Source organism: Vidua chalybeata, chromosome 37 (genome assembly GCF_026979565.1).
Source record: "Vidua chalybeata isolate OUT-0048 chromosome 37, bVidCha1 merged haplotype, whole genome shotgun sequence".
Lineage (NCBI taxonomy): Eukaryota > Metazoa > Chordata > Aves > Passeriformes > Viduidae > Vidua > Vidua chalybeata.
The window spans coordinates 136,124-155,181 of NC_071566.1; the positions used below are offsets into that span (position 1 = coordinate 136,124).

Here is a 19,058-nt window from a genome sequence, read left to right on the forward strand (position 1 = left end):
ATTTTTAAAAATCGATTTGGGATTTTTTTTATTCGGCTTTTTTTTATTTCTTATTTTTCTTTCCTTCGTCGATTTTCTTGCGGAATTTTGATTAATTCGGAATTTTCAATTGGGAATTCTTCATTAATTTGGATTTTTAATGAGAATTTTTCATTGATTTGGGATTTTTCATTTATTCGGATTTTTTCAGTGATTTGGGATTTGTTTTATTTGGAATTTTTATTGATTTATTGGTCACTCAGGGGTCACTCAGGGGTCACTCATTGGTCACTCATTGGTCAGTGGTCACTCAGTGGTCACTCAGTGGTCACTCAGGGTCACTCAGTGGTCACTCAGTGGTCAGTGGTCACTCACTGGTCACTCAGTGGTCACTGGTCACTCAGTGGTCACTCACTGGTCACTCGTGGTCACTCAGTGGTCAGTGGTCACTCAGTGGTCACTCGCGGTCACTCCGGCCCCGCCCCTCCCCCAAGCAGGAGTCTCTCAGAGCCGGAAGTGCCGCAGCCTTTAATGGGGGAGGGGCGGGGGGACCCAAAAAACCCCCAAAGGGACCCAAAAAAACCCAAAGGGACCCAAAAAAACCCCAAAGGGACCCAAAAAAACCCAAAGGGACCCAAAAAAACCCCAAAGGGACCCAAAAAAACCCAAAGGGACCCAAAAAAACCCCAAAGGGACCCAAAAAAACCCAAAGGGACCCAAAAAAACCCCAAAGGGACCCAAAAAAACCCCAAAGGGACCCAAAAAACCCACGGGGACCCCAGAGCCACCCGGGTGTCCCACAGTGTCCCAGGAATGTCCCAGAGCCACCCCAGGTGTCCCAAAGTGTCCCATGGGTGTCCCAAAGTGTCCCAAGATCACCCAAAGCCACCCCGGGGTGTCCCAGGGATGTCCCAAAGCCACCGCAGATGTCCCAGGGATGTCACAAAGTGTCCCATGGGTGTCCCAAGATCACCCAAAGCCACCAGAGGTGTCCCATGGGTGTCCCAAAGTGTCCCACGGATGTCCCAGAGCCACTGCAGGGTGTCCCCTTCAGGGTGTCCCAGGGGTGTCCCAGGGATGTCCCAAAGCCACCGCAAATGTCCCAGGGATGTCTCACAGGTGTCCCAAAGCCACCCCGGCGTGTCCCAGGGTGTCCCAGGGATGTCCCAAAACCAGCCGGGGGTGTCCCAGAGACGTCCCAGAGCCACCCCAGGGTGTCCAAAGGTGTCCCAAGATCATCCAAAGCCACCCCGGGGTGTCCCAAAGCCACCCCGGGTGTCCCAGAGACGTCCCAGAGCCACCTGGGGTGTCCCAAGGTGTCCCAAAGTGTCCCAGGGATGTCCCAAAGCCACCACAGATGTCCCATGGGTGTCCCAGGGGTGTCCCAGAGCCACCCGGGGTGTCCCAAAGTGTCCCAGGGTGTCCCAAAGCCACCCCAGGGTGTCCCAGGGGTGTCCCAGGGATGTCCCAAAGCCACCACAGATGTCCCAGGGATGTCTCACAGCTGTCCCAAAGCCACCCCACAGTGTCCCAGGGATGTCCCAAAGCCACCCCAGAGGTGTCCCATGGGTGTCCCAGAGCCACCAGGGGTGTCCCAGGGTGTCCCAGGGATGTCCCAAAGCCACCCCAGCGTGTCCCATGGGTGTCCCAGGATCGCCCAACGCCACCCTGCCGATGTCCCAGAGCCACCCCGGGGATGTCCCAAAGTGTCCCAGGGATGTCCCAAAGCCACCCCAGGTGTCCCAGGGGTGTCCCATAGGTGTCCCAGAGCTGCCCCAGGTGTCCCATGGATGTCCCAGAGCCACCGCAGGGTGTCCCCTTCTGGGTGTCCCATGGGTGTCCCAAAGCCACCCGGGGGTGTCCCAAAGTGTCCCATGGGTGTCCCAAAGCCACCCGGGGGTGTCCCAAGGTGTCCCATGGGTGTCCCAGGGATGTCCCAGAGCCATCCCAGGGTGTCCCATGGGTGTCCCAGGGATGCCCCAATGTGTCCCAGGGTGTCCCAAAACCACCCGGGGTGTCCCAGAGACGTCCCAAAGCCACCGGGGCATCCCAAAGTGTCCCAGAAATGTCCCAAAGCCACCCGGGTGTCCCAGGGTGTCCCAGGGATGTCCCAGAGCCACCCCAGGGTGTCCCAAAGTGTCCCATGGGTGTCCCAGAGCCACCCCGGGGTGTCCCAGGGTTTCCCAGGGTGTCTCAAAACCACCCGGGGTGTCCCAGAGACGTCCCAAAGCCACCCGGGGTGTCCCAAAGTGTCCCATGGGTGTCCCAGAGCCACCAGGGGTGTCCCATGGGTGTCCCAAAGTGTCCCACGGATGTCACAGAGCCACTGCAGGGTGTCCCCTTCAGGGTGTCCCAAGGTGTCCCAAGGTGTCCCAGGGATGTCCCAAAGCCACCCCGGGGTGTCCCAGGGATGTCCCAAAGTGTCCCACGGGTGTCCCAAGATCACCCAACGCCACCCCGCGGCTGTCCCAGAGCCACCCCAGGGTGTCCCATGGGTGTCCCAGAGTCACCCGGGGTGTCCCAGAAATGTCCCAAAGCCACCGCAGATGTCCCATGGGTGTCCCATGGGTGTCCCAGAGCCACCCGGGGGTGTCCCAAAGTGTCCCAGGGTGACCCAAAACCACCCGGGGCGACCCAGAGACGTCCCAAAGCCACTCCTGGGTGCCCCAAAGTGTCCCAGGGATGTCCCAAAGCCACCCGGGGTGTCCCAGGGATGTCCCAGAGCCGCCCCAGGTGTCCCATGGATGTCCCACAGGCTGTCCCCTTCAAGATGTCCCAAAGCCACCGCAGGCTGTCCCCTTCAGGGTGTCCCGCAGCCACCCCAGGACCCCTCAGGACACCCCCGAGACCCTCCAGGCCACCCCGGCCCGCCCCACCCCCTCCCCCAGGGCTCCGGGTCCCACCAGGTCCTCCCCAGGTTGTCCCAGGTTGTCCCAGGTCCCCCCAGGTGTCCCCAGGCTGTCCCAGGTTCTCCCCAGGTTGTCCCCAGGTTCTCCCCAGATTGTCCCCAGGTTGTCCCAGGTTGTCCCCAGGTTGTCCTGGGTTGTCCCAGGTTGTCCCCAGGTCCCCCCAGGTTGTCCCAGGTTGTCCCCAGGTTGTCCTGGGTTGTCCCAGGTTCTCCCCAGGTTGTCCCCAGGTCCCCCCAGGTTGTCCCAGGTTGTCCCCAGGTTGTCTCCGGGTCCTCCCCAGGTTGTCCTGGGTTGTCCTGGGTTCTCCCCAGGTTGTCCCCGGGTTGTCCCAGGTTGTCCCAGGTTCTCCCCAAGTTGTCCCCAGGCTGTCCCCAGGTCCCCCCAGGTTGTCCCCAGGTTGTCCTGGGTTGTCCCAGGTTCTCCCAAGTTGTCCCCAGGTTGGCCCAGGTTGTCCCAGGTTCTCCCCAGGTTGTCCCCGGGTTGTCCCAGGTTCTCCCCAGGTTGTCCTGGGTTGTCCTGGGTTCTCCCCAGGTTCTCCCCGGGTTGCCCCTGGGTTGTCCCCAGGTCCTCCCTGGGTTGCCCTGGGCTGTCCTGGATTGTCCTGGGTTGTTCCCGGATTGTTCTGGGTTCTGCCCGGGTTGTCCTGGGTCATCCCGGGTTGTCCTGGGTTGTCCTGGGTCATCCCGGGTTGTCCTGGGTTGTCCTGGGTCGTCCCCGGGTTGTTCTGGGCTCTCCCTGGGTTATCCTGGGTCATCCCAGGTTGTCCTGGGATGTCCTGGGATGTCCTGGGTCATCCCCGGGTTGTCCTGGGATCTCCCTGGGTTGTCCTGGGTTGTCCTGGGTTGTCCTGGGATGTTCTGGGTTGTCCTGGGTCATCCTGGGGTTGTCCTGGGATCTCCCTGGGATGTCCTGGGATCTCCCCGGGTTGTCCTGGGATCTCCCTGGCTTCTCCCCGGATTGTCCTGGTATCTCCCTGGGATGTCCTGGGATCTCCCTGGGTTGTCCTGGGATCTCCTGGGTTGTCCTGGGGTTGTCCTGGGTCATCCTGGGGTTGTCCTGGGTTCTCCTGGGATCTCCTGGGTTGTCCTGGATCATCCTGGGGTTGTCCTGGGTTCTCCCCGGGTTGTCCTGGGGTTGTCCTGGGATCTCCCTGGGTTGTCCTGGCTTCTCCCTGGGTTGTCCTGGGTCATCCTGGGGTTGTCCTGGCTTCTCCCTGGGCCGCCCCGGGGCCGTCCCCGGGTTCTCCCCGTCTTGTCCCCGGGCTCGTCCCCTCAGGGCGGCCGGGGCGGGGTCCCCGCGGGCCGGAAGAGCCGCCAGGCGCCGCGGCAGATGAGGCCGAACCAGTAGAGCTGCGGCGCCGCCAGCGCGGCGGCGGCGGCGTTGTAGGCCGGGGGCAGCGCGGCCGGCACGCGCAGCAGCGCCAGCCCGCGCTGCCGCCCGTAGGCCCAGTACAGGTAGGGGAAGAGCAGCACGCGGCAGCCCAGGAAGGTCACCAGCAGCGCCAGCCCGTTGAGCTTGTGCAGCGCCGTGTGCTGCCGCCGCAGCTGCGGGGACGGCGCCGCCGTCACCGAACGGCGACGGCGGCTCCGCGGCGCGGGGGACACGGGGACGCCTCAGAGGGGCTTGGGGGGTGAGGAAAAAGGGAGGAACCCGAGGTGGTCACATCTCAGGGGGGTTTGGAGAAACCAATGGAGGGGTGGGAAGGGAAATCCCGATGTGGTTATGGAGTCTCTGGAAGGTGACAAATCCATGGGGACCTCAAAAGTTCTTGGGGGGTGAGGAGAAGGGGAGGAACCTGAGGTGGTTGCATCTCAGAGGGGTTTGGAGAAACCAATTGAGAGGTGGGAAGGGAAATCCCAATGTGGTTCTGGGGTCTCTGGAGGGTGACAAATCCATGGGGACCTCAAAGGGGCTTGGGGGGTGAGGAGAAGGGGAGGAACCCGTGGTGGTCACATCTCGGGGGGGTTTGAGGAGGACAACTGGGAACTTTCTGGAAGGGGCCAGATGTGGTTATGGAGTCTCTGGAAGGTGACAAATCCATGGGGACCTCAAAAGTTCTTGTGGGGTGAGGAGAAGGGGAGGAACCCGTGGTGGTCACATCTCGGGGGGGTTTGAGGAGGACAACTGGGGGCACTCTGGAAGGGGCCAGATGTGGTTATGGAGTCTCCAGGGGTTGGGGGACACGGGGACACCTCAAAGGGGCTTGGGGGGTGAGGAAAAAGGGAGGAACCCGTGGTGGTGACATCTCAGAGGGGTTTGGAGAAACCAATGGAGGGGTGGGAAGGGAAATCCCGATGTGGTTATGGAGTCTCTGGAAGGTGACAAATCCATGGGGACCTCAAAGGGGCTTGGGGTTGAGGAGAACAGGAGGAACCCGTGGTGGTCACATCTCAGAGGGGTTTGGAGAAACCAACTGAGGGGTGGGCAGGGAAATCCCAATGTGGTTATGGAGTCTCCAGGGGTTGGGGGACATGGGGATGCCTCAAAGGGGCTTGGGGGGTGAGGAGAAGGGGAGAAATCTGTGGTGGTCGCATCTCGGGGGGGTTTGAGGAGGACAACTGGGGGCACTCTGGAAGGGGCCAGATGTGGTTATGGAGTCTCTGGAAGGTGACAAATCCATGGAGACCTCAAAGGGGCTTGGGGGGTGAGGAGAAGGGGAGGAACCCGTGGTGGTCACATCTCAGAGGGGTTTGGAGAAACCAACGGAGGGGTGGGAAGGGAAATCCCGATGTGGTTATGGAGTCTCTGGAAGGTGACAAATCCATGGGGACCTCAAAGGGGCTTGGGGGGTGAGGAGAAGGGGAGGAACCCGTGGTGGTCACATCTCGGGGGGGTTTGAGGAGGACAACTGGGAACTTTCTGGAAGGGGCCAGATGTGGTTATGGAGTCTCTGGAAGGTGACAAATCCATGGGGACCTCAAAGGGGTTTGGGGGGTGAGGAGAAGTGGAGGAACCCGAGGTGGTCACATCTCGGGGGGGTTTGGGGCCAGCTGGGATTTGGGGACCCTCGGGAACGAGGCTGGTGGGATTTTTGGGGATTTTTTTGAGGATTTTTGGGATCTTTTGGTGATTTTTTGGGATTTTTTGGGATAGTTTTGGGATTTTTTGGGGATTTTTTGGGATCTTTTTGGGGATTTTTTGGGATTTTTGGGGATTTTTTGGGGATTTTTTTTGGATTTTTGGGGATTTGTGGGGATTTGTTGGGATTTTTTGGGGGATTTTTTCTTTTGATTTTGGGGATTTTTGGGATTTTTGGGAGATTTTTTGGGATTTTGGGGATTTTTGGGGATTTTTTGGGGGATTTTTAGGAGATTTTTTGGGATTTTTGGGGGGATTTTTTGGGTATTTTTGGGGATTTTTTGGGATTTTTTTGGGATTTTTGGGGGGATTTTTGGGATTTTTTGGGGATTTTGGGGGATTTTTTGGGGATTTTAGGGAGATTTTTTGGGATTTTTGGGGATTTTGGGGGATTTTTTGGGATTTTTTGGGGATTTTTGGGGGATTTTTGGGGATATTTGGGGGATTTTTTTGGGATTTTTTTTGGGATTTTGGGAATTTTTGGGGATTTTTATAGATTTTTTTATTTTCTGGGATTTGTTTTAGATTTCGGGGAGTTCTGGGGGAGATTTTTGGGGATTTTTTGGGATTTTTGGGGGGGATTTTTTGGGATTTTGGGGATTTTTTGGGTATGTTTTTGAGATTTTTGGGGATTTTGGGGATTTTGGGGATTTTTGGGGGATTTGGGGGGATTTGGGGGATTTTGGGGGATTTTTTGGGGATTTTGGGGGATTTTTGGGGATTTTTGGGGATTTTTGGGGATTTTTTTGGGATTTTGGGGGATTTGGGGGATTTTTGGGGGATTTTTGGGGGATTTTGGGGGATTTGGGGGATTTTGGGGGATTTTTGGGGGATTTTGGGGATTTTTGGGGGATTTTTTTGAGATTTTTGGGGATTTTGGGGATTTTTGGGGGGATTTGGGGGGATTTTTGGGGATTTTTTTGGGATTTTTGGGGATTTTTTGGGGTTTAAACTGAATTTTTTGGGGATTTTTGGGGATTTGGGGTTTTTTGGAATTTTTGGGAATTTTGGGCTTTTTTTGGGAGTTTTGGGATTTTTGGGGGATTTTTGGGGAAGGGGATTTGGGGGATTTTTTGATGATTCTTTTGGGATTTTTGGGTGGTTTTTAGGGGATTTTTGGTGAATTTTGGGGGAATTTTGGGGAATTTTCTAGGCATTTTTGGGATTTTTTTTAATTTTGGGGATTTTTGGGGGATTTTTTGGGGAATTTTTGGGGAATTTTTTGGATTTTGGGGAATTTTGGGGGAGTTTTGGGGGATTTTTGGGGATTTTTTGGGGGATTTTGGGGATTTTTGTGGATTTTTTGGGGATTTTTGGGGATTTTGAGGATTTTTGGGAATTTTGGGAGGATTTTTGGGATTTCTTTTTTATTATTTTTGGGTTCTGGAGCATTTGGACATTTTTGGGGATTTTCGGGATTTTTGGGGATTTTTTGGATTTTTTCGAGAATTTTTTGGGATTTCGGGGGGAATTTTTTTGGGAGTTTTTTTTGAATTTTCAAAATTTTCAGAATTTTTGGGGAATTTGGGGGGATTTTTTGAGATTTTGGGGGAATTTTGGGGATTTTGGGGGATTTTTGGGATTTTGGGGATTTTTGTGGATTTTTTGTGAAACGTTTTGGGAATTTTTGGGGGATTTTGGGGATTTTTTGGGATTTTTTAGGGGGGAATTTTGAGGTGATTTTTGGGGATATTTTGCATATTTTTAATTTTGGGGTTTTCTGGGATTTTTTTGGGATCTTTTTAGGATTTTGGGGGAATTTTGGGGGCTTTCTTAGGATTTTTTGGGTCTCATTGGGGACTTTGGGGTGGATTTTAAGGGATTTTTATGGGATTTTAATGGGATTTCTCCATGTTTTGGCCATTTTCTATGGGATTTTTTTGGGGTTTTTGGTTTTTTGGGGTTTGGGGACACTCGGGGACACTCGGGGACACTTGGGGACACTCACCAGGATGAGGACCTGGCCCAGGTTTAGCCGTGGATTTTATGGGATTTTATAGGATTTTTATGGGATTTTTATGGGATTTTAATGGGATTTCTCCATTTTTTGCCCATTTTTCGTGGGATTTTTTTTGAGTTTTTGGTTTTTTGGGGTTTGGGGACATTTGGGGACACCCTTGGGGACACCCTTGGGAACATCATTGGGGACACTCACCAGGATGAGAACCTGGCCCAGGTTTAGCAGTGGATTTTATGGGATTTTTATGGGATTTTTATGGGATTTCTCCATTTTTTGCCCATTTTCCGTGGGATTTTTTTGGGGTTTTTGGTTTTTTGGGATTTGGGGACACTCGGGGACACTTGAGGACACTTGGGGACACTCGGGGACAGTCCCCAGAATGAGGACCTGGTCCAGGTTTAGGAGTGGATTTTATGGGATTTTAATGGGATTTTTCCATTTTCTGCCCATTTTCCGTGGGATTTTTTCGGGGTTTTTGGTTTTTTGGGGTTTGGGGACACTCGGGGACATTTGGGGACACTTGGGGACACCCTTGGGGACACTCACCAGGATGAGAACCTGGCCCAGGTTTAGCAGTGGATTTTATGGGATTTTTTAGGATTTTTATGGGATTTTAATGGGATTTCTCCATTTTTTGCCCATTTTCCGTGGGATTTTTTCGGGGTTTTTGGTTTTTTGGGGTTTGGGGACACTCGGGGACACTTGGGGACACCCTTGGGGACACTCACCAGGATGAGGACCTTGCCCAGGCACACGAAGGGCGTGCTCAGCTCGGCCATCAGGAGACAGCCCAGGAAGAAGTCGCCCTTGCCCTGCCGCCACAGCTGGGGACACCGAGGCACAGCCGGCTGTCCCCAAAGTGTCCCCAAAGTGTCCCCAAAGTGTCCCCAGGTGTCCCCAACCCCCCCAGAGTGTCCCCAAACCCCCCAAAGTGTCCCCAAAGTGTCCCCAGGTGTCCCCAACCCCCCCCCAGAGTGTCCCCAAACCCTCCAAAGTGTCCCCAAACGCCCAAATATCACCCAGGGTCCCAAAGTGTCCCCAAGTGTCCCCAACCCCCCCAGAGTGTCCCCAGGTGTCCCCAGGTGTCCCCAGACCCCCAAATGTCACCCAGCGTCCCCAAAGTGTCCCCAACCCCCTCCAGAGTGTCCCCAACCCCCCCAAAGTGTCCCCAGGTGTCCCCAAAGTCACCCAGAGTGTCCCCAAAGTGTCCCCAACCCCCCCAGAGTGTCCCCAAACACCCCAAAGTGTCCCCAAAACCCCAAATGTCACCCAGGGTCCCCAGAGTGTCCCCAAAGTGTCCCCAAGGTGTCCCCAAAGTGTCCCAACCCCCCCAGAGTGTCCCCAACCCCCCCAGAGTGTCCCCAAAGTGTCCCCAACCCCCGCAGAGTGTCCCCAACCCTCTCCAGAGTGTCCCCAAAGTGTCCCAACCCCCCCAGAGTGTCCCCAAACCCCCTAATGTCACCCAGGGTCCCCAGAGTGTCCCCAGGTGTCCCTACCCCCCCCCAAAGTGTCCCCAGCCCCCCCAAAAGTCACCCAGGGTCCCCAAGTGTCCCCAAAGTGTCCCCAGCCCCCCCAAAAGTCACCCAGGGTCCCCAAAGTGTCCCCAACCCCCTCCAGAGTGTCCCCAAAGTGTCCCCAACCCCCCCAGAGTGTCCCCAGGTGTCCCCAAAGTCTCCACGGTGTCCCCAAAGTCACCCAGAGTGTCCCCAGAGTGTCCCCAACCCCCCCAGAGTGTCCCCAAACCCCCAAATGTCACCCAGGGTCGCCAAAATGCCCCCAAAGTGTCCCCAACCCCCCCAGAGTGTCCCAAACACCCCAAAGTGTCCCCAAAACCCCAAATGTCACCCAGGGTCCCCAGAGTGTCCCCAGGTGTCCCTACCCCCCCCAAGGTGTCCCCAAAGTGTCCCCAACCCCCCCAGAGTGTCCCTAAACCCCTAAATGTCACCCAGGGTCCCAAAGTGTCACCCAGAGTGTCCCCAACCCCCCAAGGTGTCCCCAGGTGTCCCCAAAGTCTCCACGGTGTCCCCAGATCCTCCCCAAGGTGCCCCAGGTGTGCCCCAGGTGTGCCCAGGTGTGCCCAGGTGTGCCCAGGTGTGTGCCCAGCTCTATCTCAACTCTATCCCAGCTCTATCCCAGCTGCACCCAGCTGTGCCCAGGTGCCCCAGGTGCCCCCCAGGTGTGCCCAGGTGTGCCCAGGTGTGCCCAGGTGTGCCCAGGTGTGCCCCAGGTGCCCCCCAGGTGTGCCCAGGTGACTCACGGTGGCCACGGGGAAGCAGACGAGCACCATGAACCCCTGTGCCCAGGTGTGCCCAGCTGTGCCCAGGTGTACCCAGGTGCCCCAGGTGCCCCCCAGGTGCCCCCCAGGTGTGCCCAGGTGACTCACGGTGGCCACGGGGAAGCAGACGAGCACCATGAACCCCTGTGCCCAGGTGTGCCCAGCTGTACCCAGGTGTGCCCAGGTGTACCCAGGTGCCCCAGGTGTGCCCCAGGTGCCCCCCAGGTGTGCCCAGGTGTGCCCAGCTCTATCCCAGCTGCACCCAGCTGTGCCCAGGTGTACCCAGGTGTGCCCCAGGTGCCCCAGGTGCCCCCCAGGTGTGCCCAGGTGACTCATGGTGGCCACGGGGAAGCAGACGAGCACCATGAACCCCTGTGCCCAGGTGTGCCCAGGTGTGCCCAGGTGTGCCCAGGTGTGTGCCCAGCTCTATCTCAACTCTATCCCAGCTCTATCCCAGCTGTGCCCAGGTGTGCCCAGGTGTGCCCAGGTGTGCCCAGGTGTGCCCAGCTCTATCCCAGCTCTATCCCAGCTGTACCCAGCTGTGCCCAGGTGCCCCAGGTGTGCCCAGGTGTGCCCAGGTGTGCCCAGGTGTGCCCAGGTGTGTGCCCAGCTCTATCTCAACTCTATCCCAGCTCTATCCCACCTGCACCCAGCTGTGCCCAGGTGTACCCAGGTGCCCCAGGTGTGCCCAGCTCTATCCCAGCTGTACCCAGCTGTGCCCAGGTGCCCCAGGTGCCCCCCAGGTGTGCCCAGGTGTGCCCAGGTGTACCCAGGTACCCCAGGTGCCCCCCAGGTGCCCCCCAGGTGTGCCCAGGTGACTCACGGTGGCCACGGGGAAGCAGACGAGCACCATGAACCCCTGTGCCCAGGTGTGCCCAGCTGTACCCAGGTGTGCCCAGGTGTACCCAGGTGCCCCAGGTGTGCCCCAGGTGCCCCCCAGGTGTGCCCAGGTGTGCCCAGGTGTGCCCCAGGTGTGCCCAGGTGTGCCCAGGTGACTCACGGTGGCCACGGGGAAGCAGACGAGCACCATGGCCGCGTGGTGCAGCACCATGAGCAGCTCCTGGCGCAGGAAGGCGGCGGCGGCGCGCGGGGCGGGGCCGCCCTGCCCGTGCCCCTTCACCTGGGCGCGCTGCAGGTGGCACAGGTACATGGCGTACACGTCGTACACGAAGTAGGGCACGGCGAAGGGCGGGTAGGCGGCGGCCAGCCAGTGCCTGCAGGCACGGGGGCACAGGTGGGCTCAGGTGGGCACAGGTGTGCTCAAAGTGTGCCCAGGTGTGCCCCAGGTGTGCTCAAAGTGTGCCCCAGGTGTGCCCCAGGTGTGCTCAAAGTGTGCCCGGGTGTGCCCCAGGTGTGCCTCAGGTGGGCACAGGTGTGCTCAAAGTGTGCCCAGGTGTGCCCAGGTGTGCCTCAGGTGGGCACAGGTGTGCTCAAAGTGTGCCTAGGTGTGCTCACAGTGTGCCCCAAGTGTGCCCCAGGTGTGCCCCAGGTGTGCTCAAAGTGTGCCCGGGTGTGCCCCAGGTGTGCCTCAGGTGGGCACAGGTGTGCCCAGGTGTGCTCAGAGTGTGCCCAGGTGTGCCCCAAGTGTGCCCCAGGTGTGCTCAAAGTGTGCCCAGGTGTGCTCAGAGTGTGCCCAGGTGTGCCCCAGGTGTGCTCAAAGTGTGCCCAGGTGTGCTCAGAGTGTGCCCAGGTGTGCCCCAGGTGTGCTCACAGTGTGCCCAGGTGTGCCCCAGGTGTGCTCAAAGTGTGCCCAGGTGTGCCCCAAGTGTGCCCAGGTGTGCTCACAGTGTGCCCAGGTGTGCCCAGATGTGCCCAGGTGTGCTCACAGTGTGCCCAGGTGTGCCCCAGGTGTGCTCAAAGTGTGCCCGGGTGTGCCCAGGTGTGCTCACAGTGTGCCCAGGTGTGCCCCAGGTGTGCTCACAGTGTGCCCAGGTGTGCTCAAAGTGTGCCCAGGTGTGCCCCAGGTGTGCTCAGAGTGTGCCCAGGTGTGCCCAGGTGTGCCCAGGTGTGCTCACAGTGTGCCCAGGTGTGCTCAAAGTGTGCCCAGGTGTGCTCACAGTGTGCCCAGGTGTGCCCAGGTGTGCTCAAAGTGTGCCCAGGTGTGCTCACAGTGTGCCCAGGTGTGCCCAGGTGTGCCTCAGGTGGGCACAGGTGTGCCCAGGTGTGCCCCAGGTGTGCTCAAAGTGTGCCCGGGTGTGCCCCAGGTGTGCTCAGTGTTCCCCAGGTGTGCCCCAGAGTGCCCAGGTGTGCTCACAGAGTGCCCCAGGTGTGCCTCAGGTGGGCACAGGTGTGCTCACAGTGTGCCCGGGTGTGCCCCAGGTGTGCCCCAGGTGTGCTCAAAGTGTGCCCCAGGTGTGCCCACGTGTGTCCAGATAACCCATGTGCCCAGGTGTGTCCCCAGCTGCCCCCAGGTGTGTCCCAGGTGTGTCCCAGGTGTGTCCCCAGGTGTGTCCCAGGTGTCCCCAGGTGTGTCCCCAGGTGTGTCCCCAGGTGTCCCCAGGTGTCCCCAGGTGTGTCCCTGGTGTCACTCACTGGTCATCGATGACGTGCTGGCAGGAGCTGGAGATGATGTACCCGGCCGTGGAGGCCATCACGGCCTGCACCGAGGACACCAGCCTGGGGACACAGGGTGACATGGGGACATCAGGGGTGACACGGGGGTGACACGGGGGTGACACGGGGACAGCAGCACCGAGGACACCAGCCTGGGGACACAGGGGTGACACGGGGGTGACACAGGGGACATCAGGGGTGACACGGGGGTGACACAGGGACAGCAGCACTGAGGACACCAGCCTGGGGACACAGGGTGACATGGGGACATCAGGGGTGACACAGGGGTGACACGGGGACAGCAGCACCGAGGACACCAGCCTGGGGACACAGGGGACACGGGGGTGACACAGGGGTGACACAGGGGTGACACAGGCGACACTGGAACACAGGGACAGCAGGGGGGACATGGGGACATCAGGGGACACAGGGACAGCAGGGGACACAGGGGACATGGGGACATCAGGGGACATCAGGGGACATCAGGGGTGACACATGGGGACAGGACGGATGTGGGGACAGCAGTGACAGGGGGGACACAGGGACAGCAGTGACACAGGGACAGGGGCTGTGGGGACAGCAGTGACACGCGGGTGACACCGAGGTGACACGGGTGACACGGTGGGGGATGGGGACACGGGTGACATGCGGGTGACACGGAGGTGACACAGGTGACAGGCAGGTGACATGGAGGTGACACAGGTGACACGGCGGGGGATGGGGACACGGGTGACATGCGGGTGACACTGAGGTGACACGGGTGACATGCGGGTGACACGCAGATGACACAGGTGACACGGCGGGGGATGGGGACACGGGTGACATGCGGGTGACACGGAGGTGACACAGGTGACACGGCGGGGGATGGGGACACGGGTGACACGGGGGGGGCTGGGCCCGCGCTGACGTCCCTAAGCCGTGTCCCCGTGTCCCCGCGCTGTCCCCGCGTCACCGGCTAATCCTGCCCTGCCCCCCCCGGATTGTCACCAAACCCCCCCCGGAGTGACACCAACCCCCCTGGAGTGTCACCAACCCCCCCAGAGTGTCACCAACCCCCCTGGAGTGTCACCAACCCCCCCCGGAGTGTCACCAACCCCCCCAGAGTGTCACCAACCCCCCCTGGATTGTCACCAACCCCCCCCGGATTGTCACCAACCCCCCCTGGAGTGTCACCAACCCCCCCTGGAGTGTCACCAACCCCCCTTGGATTGTCACCAACCCCCCGAAGTGTCACCAACCCCCTGGAGTGTCACCAACCCCCCCCGGATTGTCCCCAAATCCCTCCCCGGATTGTCCCCAACCCCTCCCCCCGGATTGTCCCTGTCCTGTCCCTGATCCCCCCCCGATTGTCCCCAATCCCCCAGGATTGTCCCCAATCCCCCCGGATTGTCCCCAGCCCCCCCGGCCTGGCCTTGTCACTGTCACTGTCCCTGATCCCTCCTGCCCAGGCCACCAGCGGCCTGGAAGTGGCCCTGTCCCCATCCCTGTCCCCATCCCTGTCCCCATCCCTGTCCCCTCCCTGTCCCCTCCCTGGCCCGGTGCCACCCAGCCCTGTCCCCTCCCTGTCCCCACCCCTGTCCCCTCCCTGGCCTGGTGCCACCCATCCCTGTCCCTGCAGTGTCCACATCCCTGTCCTTGGTCCTGCCCCCATCCCTGTCCCCTCAGTGTCCCCATCCCTGTCCCTGCAGTGTCCCCATCCCTGTCCCCTCCCTGTCCCCTCAGTGTCCCCATCCCTGTCCCTGCAGTGTCCCCATCCCTGTCCCCTCCCTGTCCCCTCAGTGTCCCCATCCCTGTCCCTGCAGTGTCCCCATCCCTGTCCCCTCCCTGTCCCCTCAGTGTCCCCATCCCTGTCCCTGCAGTGTCCCCATCCCTGTCCCCTCCCTGTCCCATCCTTGTCCCCTTCCTGGCCCTGGCCCAGTGTCACCCATCCCTGTCCTTGTCCCCTCAGTGTCCCCATCCCTGTCCCTGCAGTGTCCCTGGCCCTGTCCCCATCCCTGTCCCCTCCCTGTCCCGGTGCCACCCATCCGTGTCCCTGCAGTGTCCCTGGCCCTGTCCCCATCCCTGGCCCGATGCCACCCAGCCCTGTCCCTGCAGTGTCCCCAGCCCTGTCCTCGGTCCTGTCCCCATCCCTGTCCCCGCAGTGTCCCCAGCCCTGTCCTTGGTCCTGTCCCCATCCCTGTCCCTGCAGTGTCCCCAGCCCTGTCCTCGGTCCTGTCCCCATCCCTGTCCCTGCAGTGTCCCCAGCCCTGTCCCCATCCCTGGCCCTTCCCTGGCCCAGTGCCACCCATCCCTGTCCCTGCAGTGTCCCCAGCCCTGTCCTCGGTCCTGTCCCAATCCCTGTCCCTGCAGTGTCCCCATCCCTGTCCCTGTCCCTGCAGTGTCCCTGGCCCTGTCCCCATCCCTGTCCCCTCCTTGGCCCAGTGCCACCCATCCCTGTCCCCTCAGTGTCCCCATCCCTGTCCCTGTCCCCGCAGTGTCCCCATCCCTGTCCCTGGCCCTGCAGTGTCCCTGGCCCTGTCCCTGCAGTGTCCCCTCCCTGGCCCAGTGCCACCCATCCCTGTCCCCTCAGTGTCCCCATCTCTGTCCTCTCCCTGCCCCCATCCCTGTCCCCTCTATGTCCCCTCCTTGTCCTCTCCCTTTCCCCTCCTTGTCCCCTCCTCGTCCCCATCCCTGTCCCCTCCCTGTCCCCATCCCTGTCCTCTCCCTGCCCCCCTCCTTGTCCCCTCCCTGTCCCCTCCTTGTCCCATCTCATCCCTGTCCCCTCCCTGTCCCCTGGCTGTCCCCAAGCCCACCTGGCAGCCAGCACGGTGGCCATGGCGAGGGTCCCCCAGCTGTCCCCCTGTCCCTGTTCCACGTCCCCATCCCCTGTCCCCATCCCCTGTCCCCATCCCCGTCCCTAGTCCCCTGTCCCCGAGGTGTCACCTGGTGGCCAGCACCGTGTCCCTGTCCCTGTCCCTTGTCCCCCTCCCTGTCCCTGTCCCCATCCCCTGTCCCCCTGTCCCTGTCCCTGTCCCCATCCCCTGTCCCCATCCCTGTCCTATGTCCCTTGTCCCCATCCCCATCCCCTGTCCCTGTCCCCTGTCCCCATGCCCGTCCCCATCCCCTGTCCCCTGTCCCCGCGGTGTCACCTGGCGGCCAGCACGGTGTCCCTGTCCCCATCCCCATCCCCTGTCCCCTGTCCCCTGTCCCCGCGGTGTCACCTGGCGGCCAGCACGGTGTCCCTGTCCCCATCCCCATCCCCTGTCCCCTGTCCCCGCGGTGTCACCTGGCGGCCAGCACGGTGGCGCGGCTCTGGGGACAGCCGGCGATGGAGGCCAGCGCGCGGCGGGCCAGCAGGAAGAGCCCCGGGAAGAAGAGCAGCCCCGGCAGGCACAGCAGCCCCGCCGGCAGCGCCGGGAACAGCGGCAGCGCCGCGCGCGACACCGGCGACACCGGCGACACCGCGGCCCCGGGCATGGCCGGCCGGGCGGGGCCTGCCGGGGGGGCGGGGCGGCGGCGTCAGGGGGGATGGGCGGCGAGGGGACGGCGAGGGGACGGCGAGGGGACAGCGAGGGGACAGCGCGGGGACAGCCCGGGGGCGGCGGGGACAGCGGCACGGACGGCGGGGACAGCGCGGGGAGCGGGCATGGCCGGAGGGGGCGGGGCCAGGGGACACCGGGAGGGACACCGGGAGCGGCGGGGGCGGGGCTTGGGGAGGGCGGGGCTATGGGGTTAGGGGCGTGGCCAAGGGGATGGGGAAAACGGGACACCGGGGACAGAGGGAATGAGGGGGGCGTGGCTTGGGGAGGGCGGGGCTATGGGGTTAGGGGCGTGGCCAAGGGGGATGGGGACAACGGGGACACAGGGGACAGAGGGAATGAGGGGGGCGTGCCTTGGGGAGGGCGGGGCTATGGGGTTAGGGGCGTGGCCAAGGGGATAGGGACAACGGGACAACGGGAGGGACACCGGGAGCGGTGGGGGCGGGGCTATGGGGTTAGGGGCGTGGCCAAGGGGATGGGGACACAGGGGACACCGGGAATGAGGGGGGCGTGGCTAGGGGAGGGCGGGGCTATAGATTAGGGGCGTGGCCAAGGGGGATGGGGACAAGGGGAAAACGGGCACGGCGGGGGCGGGGCATGGGGAGGGCGGGGCCTAGGGGGCGTGGCTAAGGGGGCAGGGACATTGGGACACTGGGAATAATGGGGCGGGGCTTGGGAGGGCGTGGTTTAATGGGCTTGGGGGCGTGGCCAAGGGGTGGCGACAAGAGGACACCCGGACTGTATGGGGGCGGGGCTTCAGTGAAGGGCGGGGCTTATTGGTATTTAGGGGCGTGGCTATGGGGGGAGGGTCAGTGGGGGATGGGAGCAGAGGGGGCGGGGCCTGAGGGGGAGGGGACAAAGGTACAGAGAAGGACACGGGAAAGGGGCGGGGCTTGGAAGAGGGCGGGGCTTAAGGGGGATGGGTCAGTGGGGGTGGGGACAGAAGGGACAAGGGGACGCTGGGAATGAAGGGGGCGGGGCTTGAGAGGGGGCGGGGTTTCTGTAAGGGCGTGGCTTTGGGAAGGGGGCAGGACTTGAAGGGGAGGGGATGAGGGGGAGGGGCTAAAGAGAGGGAGGGGCTAAAGAGGGGGGGAGGGGGACAAAGGGACACCGGGAAGAAAATGGGAATGCATGGAGGGGGCGGGGCTTCGGGGAAGGAGCCAATCAGGGGATGGGGAATGGCTGGAGGGGCGTGGTCTCTAGGTGAGGGGCGGGGCTTGTATAAAATATGCAGGCGTGTCTCTCTGTGAGGGGCGGGGCTTGCCGTGGGATAAGGGGCGTGGTTAGGTTAGGTCATCAAAGGGGCGTGGTCTCGCGGCAAGGGGAGGATCCAAACCCTTCGCCCCGCCCCCATGGCCCCCACCCCATCCCTCCCCTCCATCCCTCCCCCCCCGGTAAATTTGCATAAATCTCCCCCTCACCGACACCCGGGTGGTTCTGCGGCCTCCCTCAGCGCCTCATGAATATTCAGGGCGGCGCTCCCGCCGCTCATTTACATAAATTTGCATGGATCCCCATCAGGGCCGCTCCGCCCCCTCCGGCGGCCGCGCCGTCCCCACAGCAACGGCGGGAACGCCGCGCGCGCTGATTGGCGGAGCCCGGCAGCCAATCAGGAAGCGTCGCGGGGCAGAGTGAGGCGTTGCAGGGGCGCTGGTTGGCTGAGGCGGCACGGGGAGCGGCGCTGATTGGTGGAGAGGAGAAGGGCGGGGCTTTGAGGGGCGGGCGGCCAATGGGAGCGCGCGGGGAGGGGTTGCCACGGCGACGGCGGCGTTTCGTTGCATATTTATGAGCTGGGCGGGGCTACGCGGTGCTATTTAGCATAAAAACGATCACCTTATCTGCGCTCATGAATATTAACGAGATTTTAACGGTTAACTCGGGTGCGCTGATGAATATTAATGAGATTGTAACGTTGACGTAAGGGAAGGGGGAGGTGGCTCCGCCCCTCGCGCCACGGAGGCCACGCCCCCTCATTAGATCCCCAAAGAGGGGGAGGGGTCAAAGGGGGACCCCAAAATTTGGGGGGGGGGGGGAGGAGGAGCCCCAAAATTTAGGGTCCCAAAAAGGGGGAGGGGCCAAATTTGGGGTCCCAGAAAGGGGGGAGGGGCCAAATTTGGGGTCCCAAAAAGGGGGAGGGGCCAAAATTTAGGGTCCTAAAAAGGGGGAGGGGCCCCAAATTTGAGGGGGGGTCCCAAAAAGGGGGGAGGGGCCAAATTTGGGGTCCCAAAAATTTGGGGGAGGGTCCCGAAATGGGGAGGGGGGGGAGGGGCAAACAGGGGGTGGGGGATTGTACCCCAAAATGGGGAGGGGTAAAAAAAGGAACCCCAAAATTATGGGCGGGACCCCCCCCCCCCAAAAAAAAAAAAAAAAAAGGGGGGGGGAGGGTCCCAAAAATTGGGGAATTGGGAGGGGGGGGGTCCCCAAAAAATGGGGGAGGGGCCAAAAGGAGTCCCCAAAACGGGGGGGAACCCCCAAAATCGGGGGTTAAATAAAGGAGGGGGGGGTCCCCAAAATCGGCTGGGGGGGGGGAGGGGCGGCCTCACCCCTCCCCCAGCGCGGGCGCGCAGGGGTGGGGGAGGGGCGGGGCTATTTTGGGCTCCCGAAAGGGCAAAGGGGACCCGAGAAGGTCACGGGGGGGGGTCCCCCCCCCCCACCCCGATATAAGGGGGAGCCCCCGGAGCCCCCCGCGCCGCCCCCGGACACCCCACGGTGAGTGAGCCCCAAAAAACCCCGAAAAGAGCCCCCAAAAAATAGCCCAAAGCGCTCTGCGAGGGAGGGAGAGCCCA

The 19,058-nt window shown here is 61.2% G+C and overlaps 1 protein-coding gene across 2 annotated transcripts; it reads right to left on the minus strand.

Annotated features, from left to right (window-relative positions):
- Positions 1-488: 488 nt before the first annotated feature.
- On the minus strand, positions 489-17,890 carry TLCD3B (TLC domain containing 3B). Of its 2 annotated transcripts, XM_053968615.1 has the most exons (6): positions 17,694-17,890; positions 16,020-16,227; positions 12,734-12,817; positions 11,202-11,415; positions 8,655-8,750; positions 489-4,432 (listed from the first exon to the last, which is right to left on the minus strand). In XM_053968615.1, the coding sequence occupies exons 2-6, from the start codon at positions 16,208-16,210 to the stop codon at positions 4,160-4,162; spliced, it is 858 nt and encodes a 285-aa protein (XP_053824590.1). In that variant the 5' UTR covers positions 16,211-16,227; positions 17,694-17,890; the 3' UTR covers positions 489-4,159. The 2 variants fall into 2 exon arrangements, with proteins under 2 accessions (XP_053824590.1, XP_053824591.1); XM_053968616.1 differs by lacking the exons at positions 16,020-16,227; positions 17,694-17,890 and adding an exon at positions 15,883-15,893.
- Between the last annotated feature and the right edge of the window lie 1,168 nt (positions 17,891-19,058).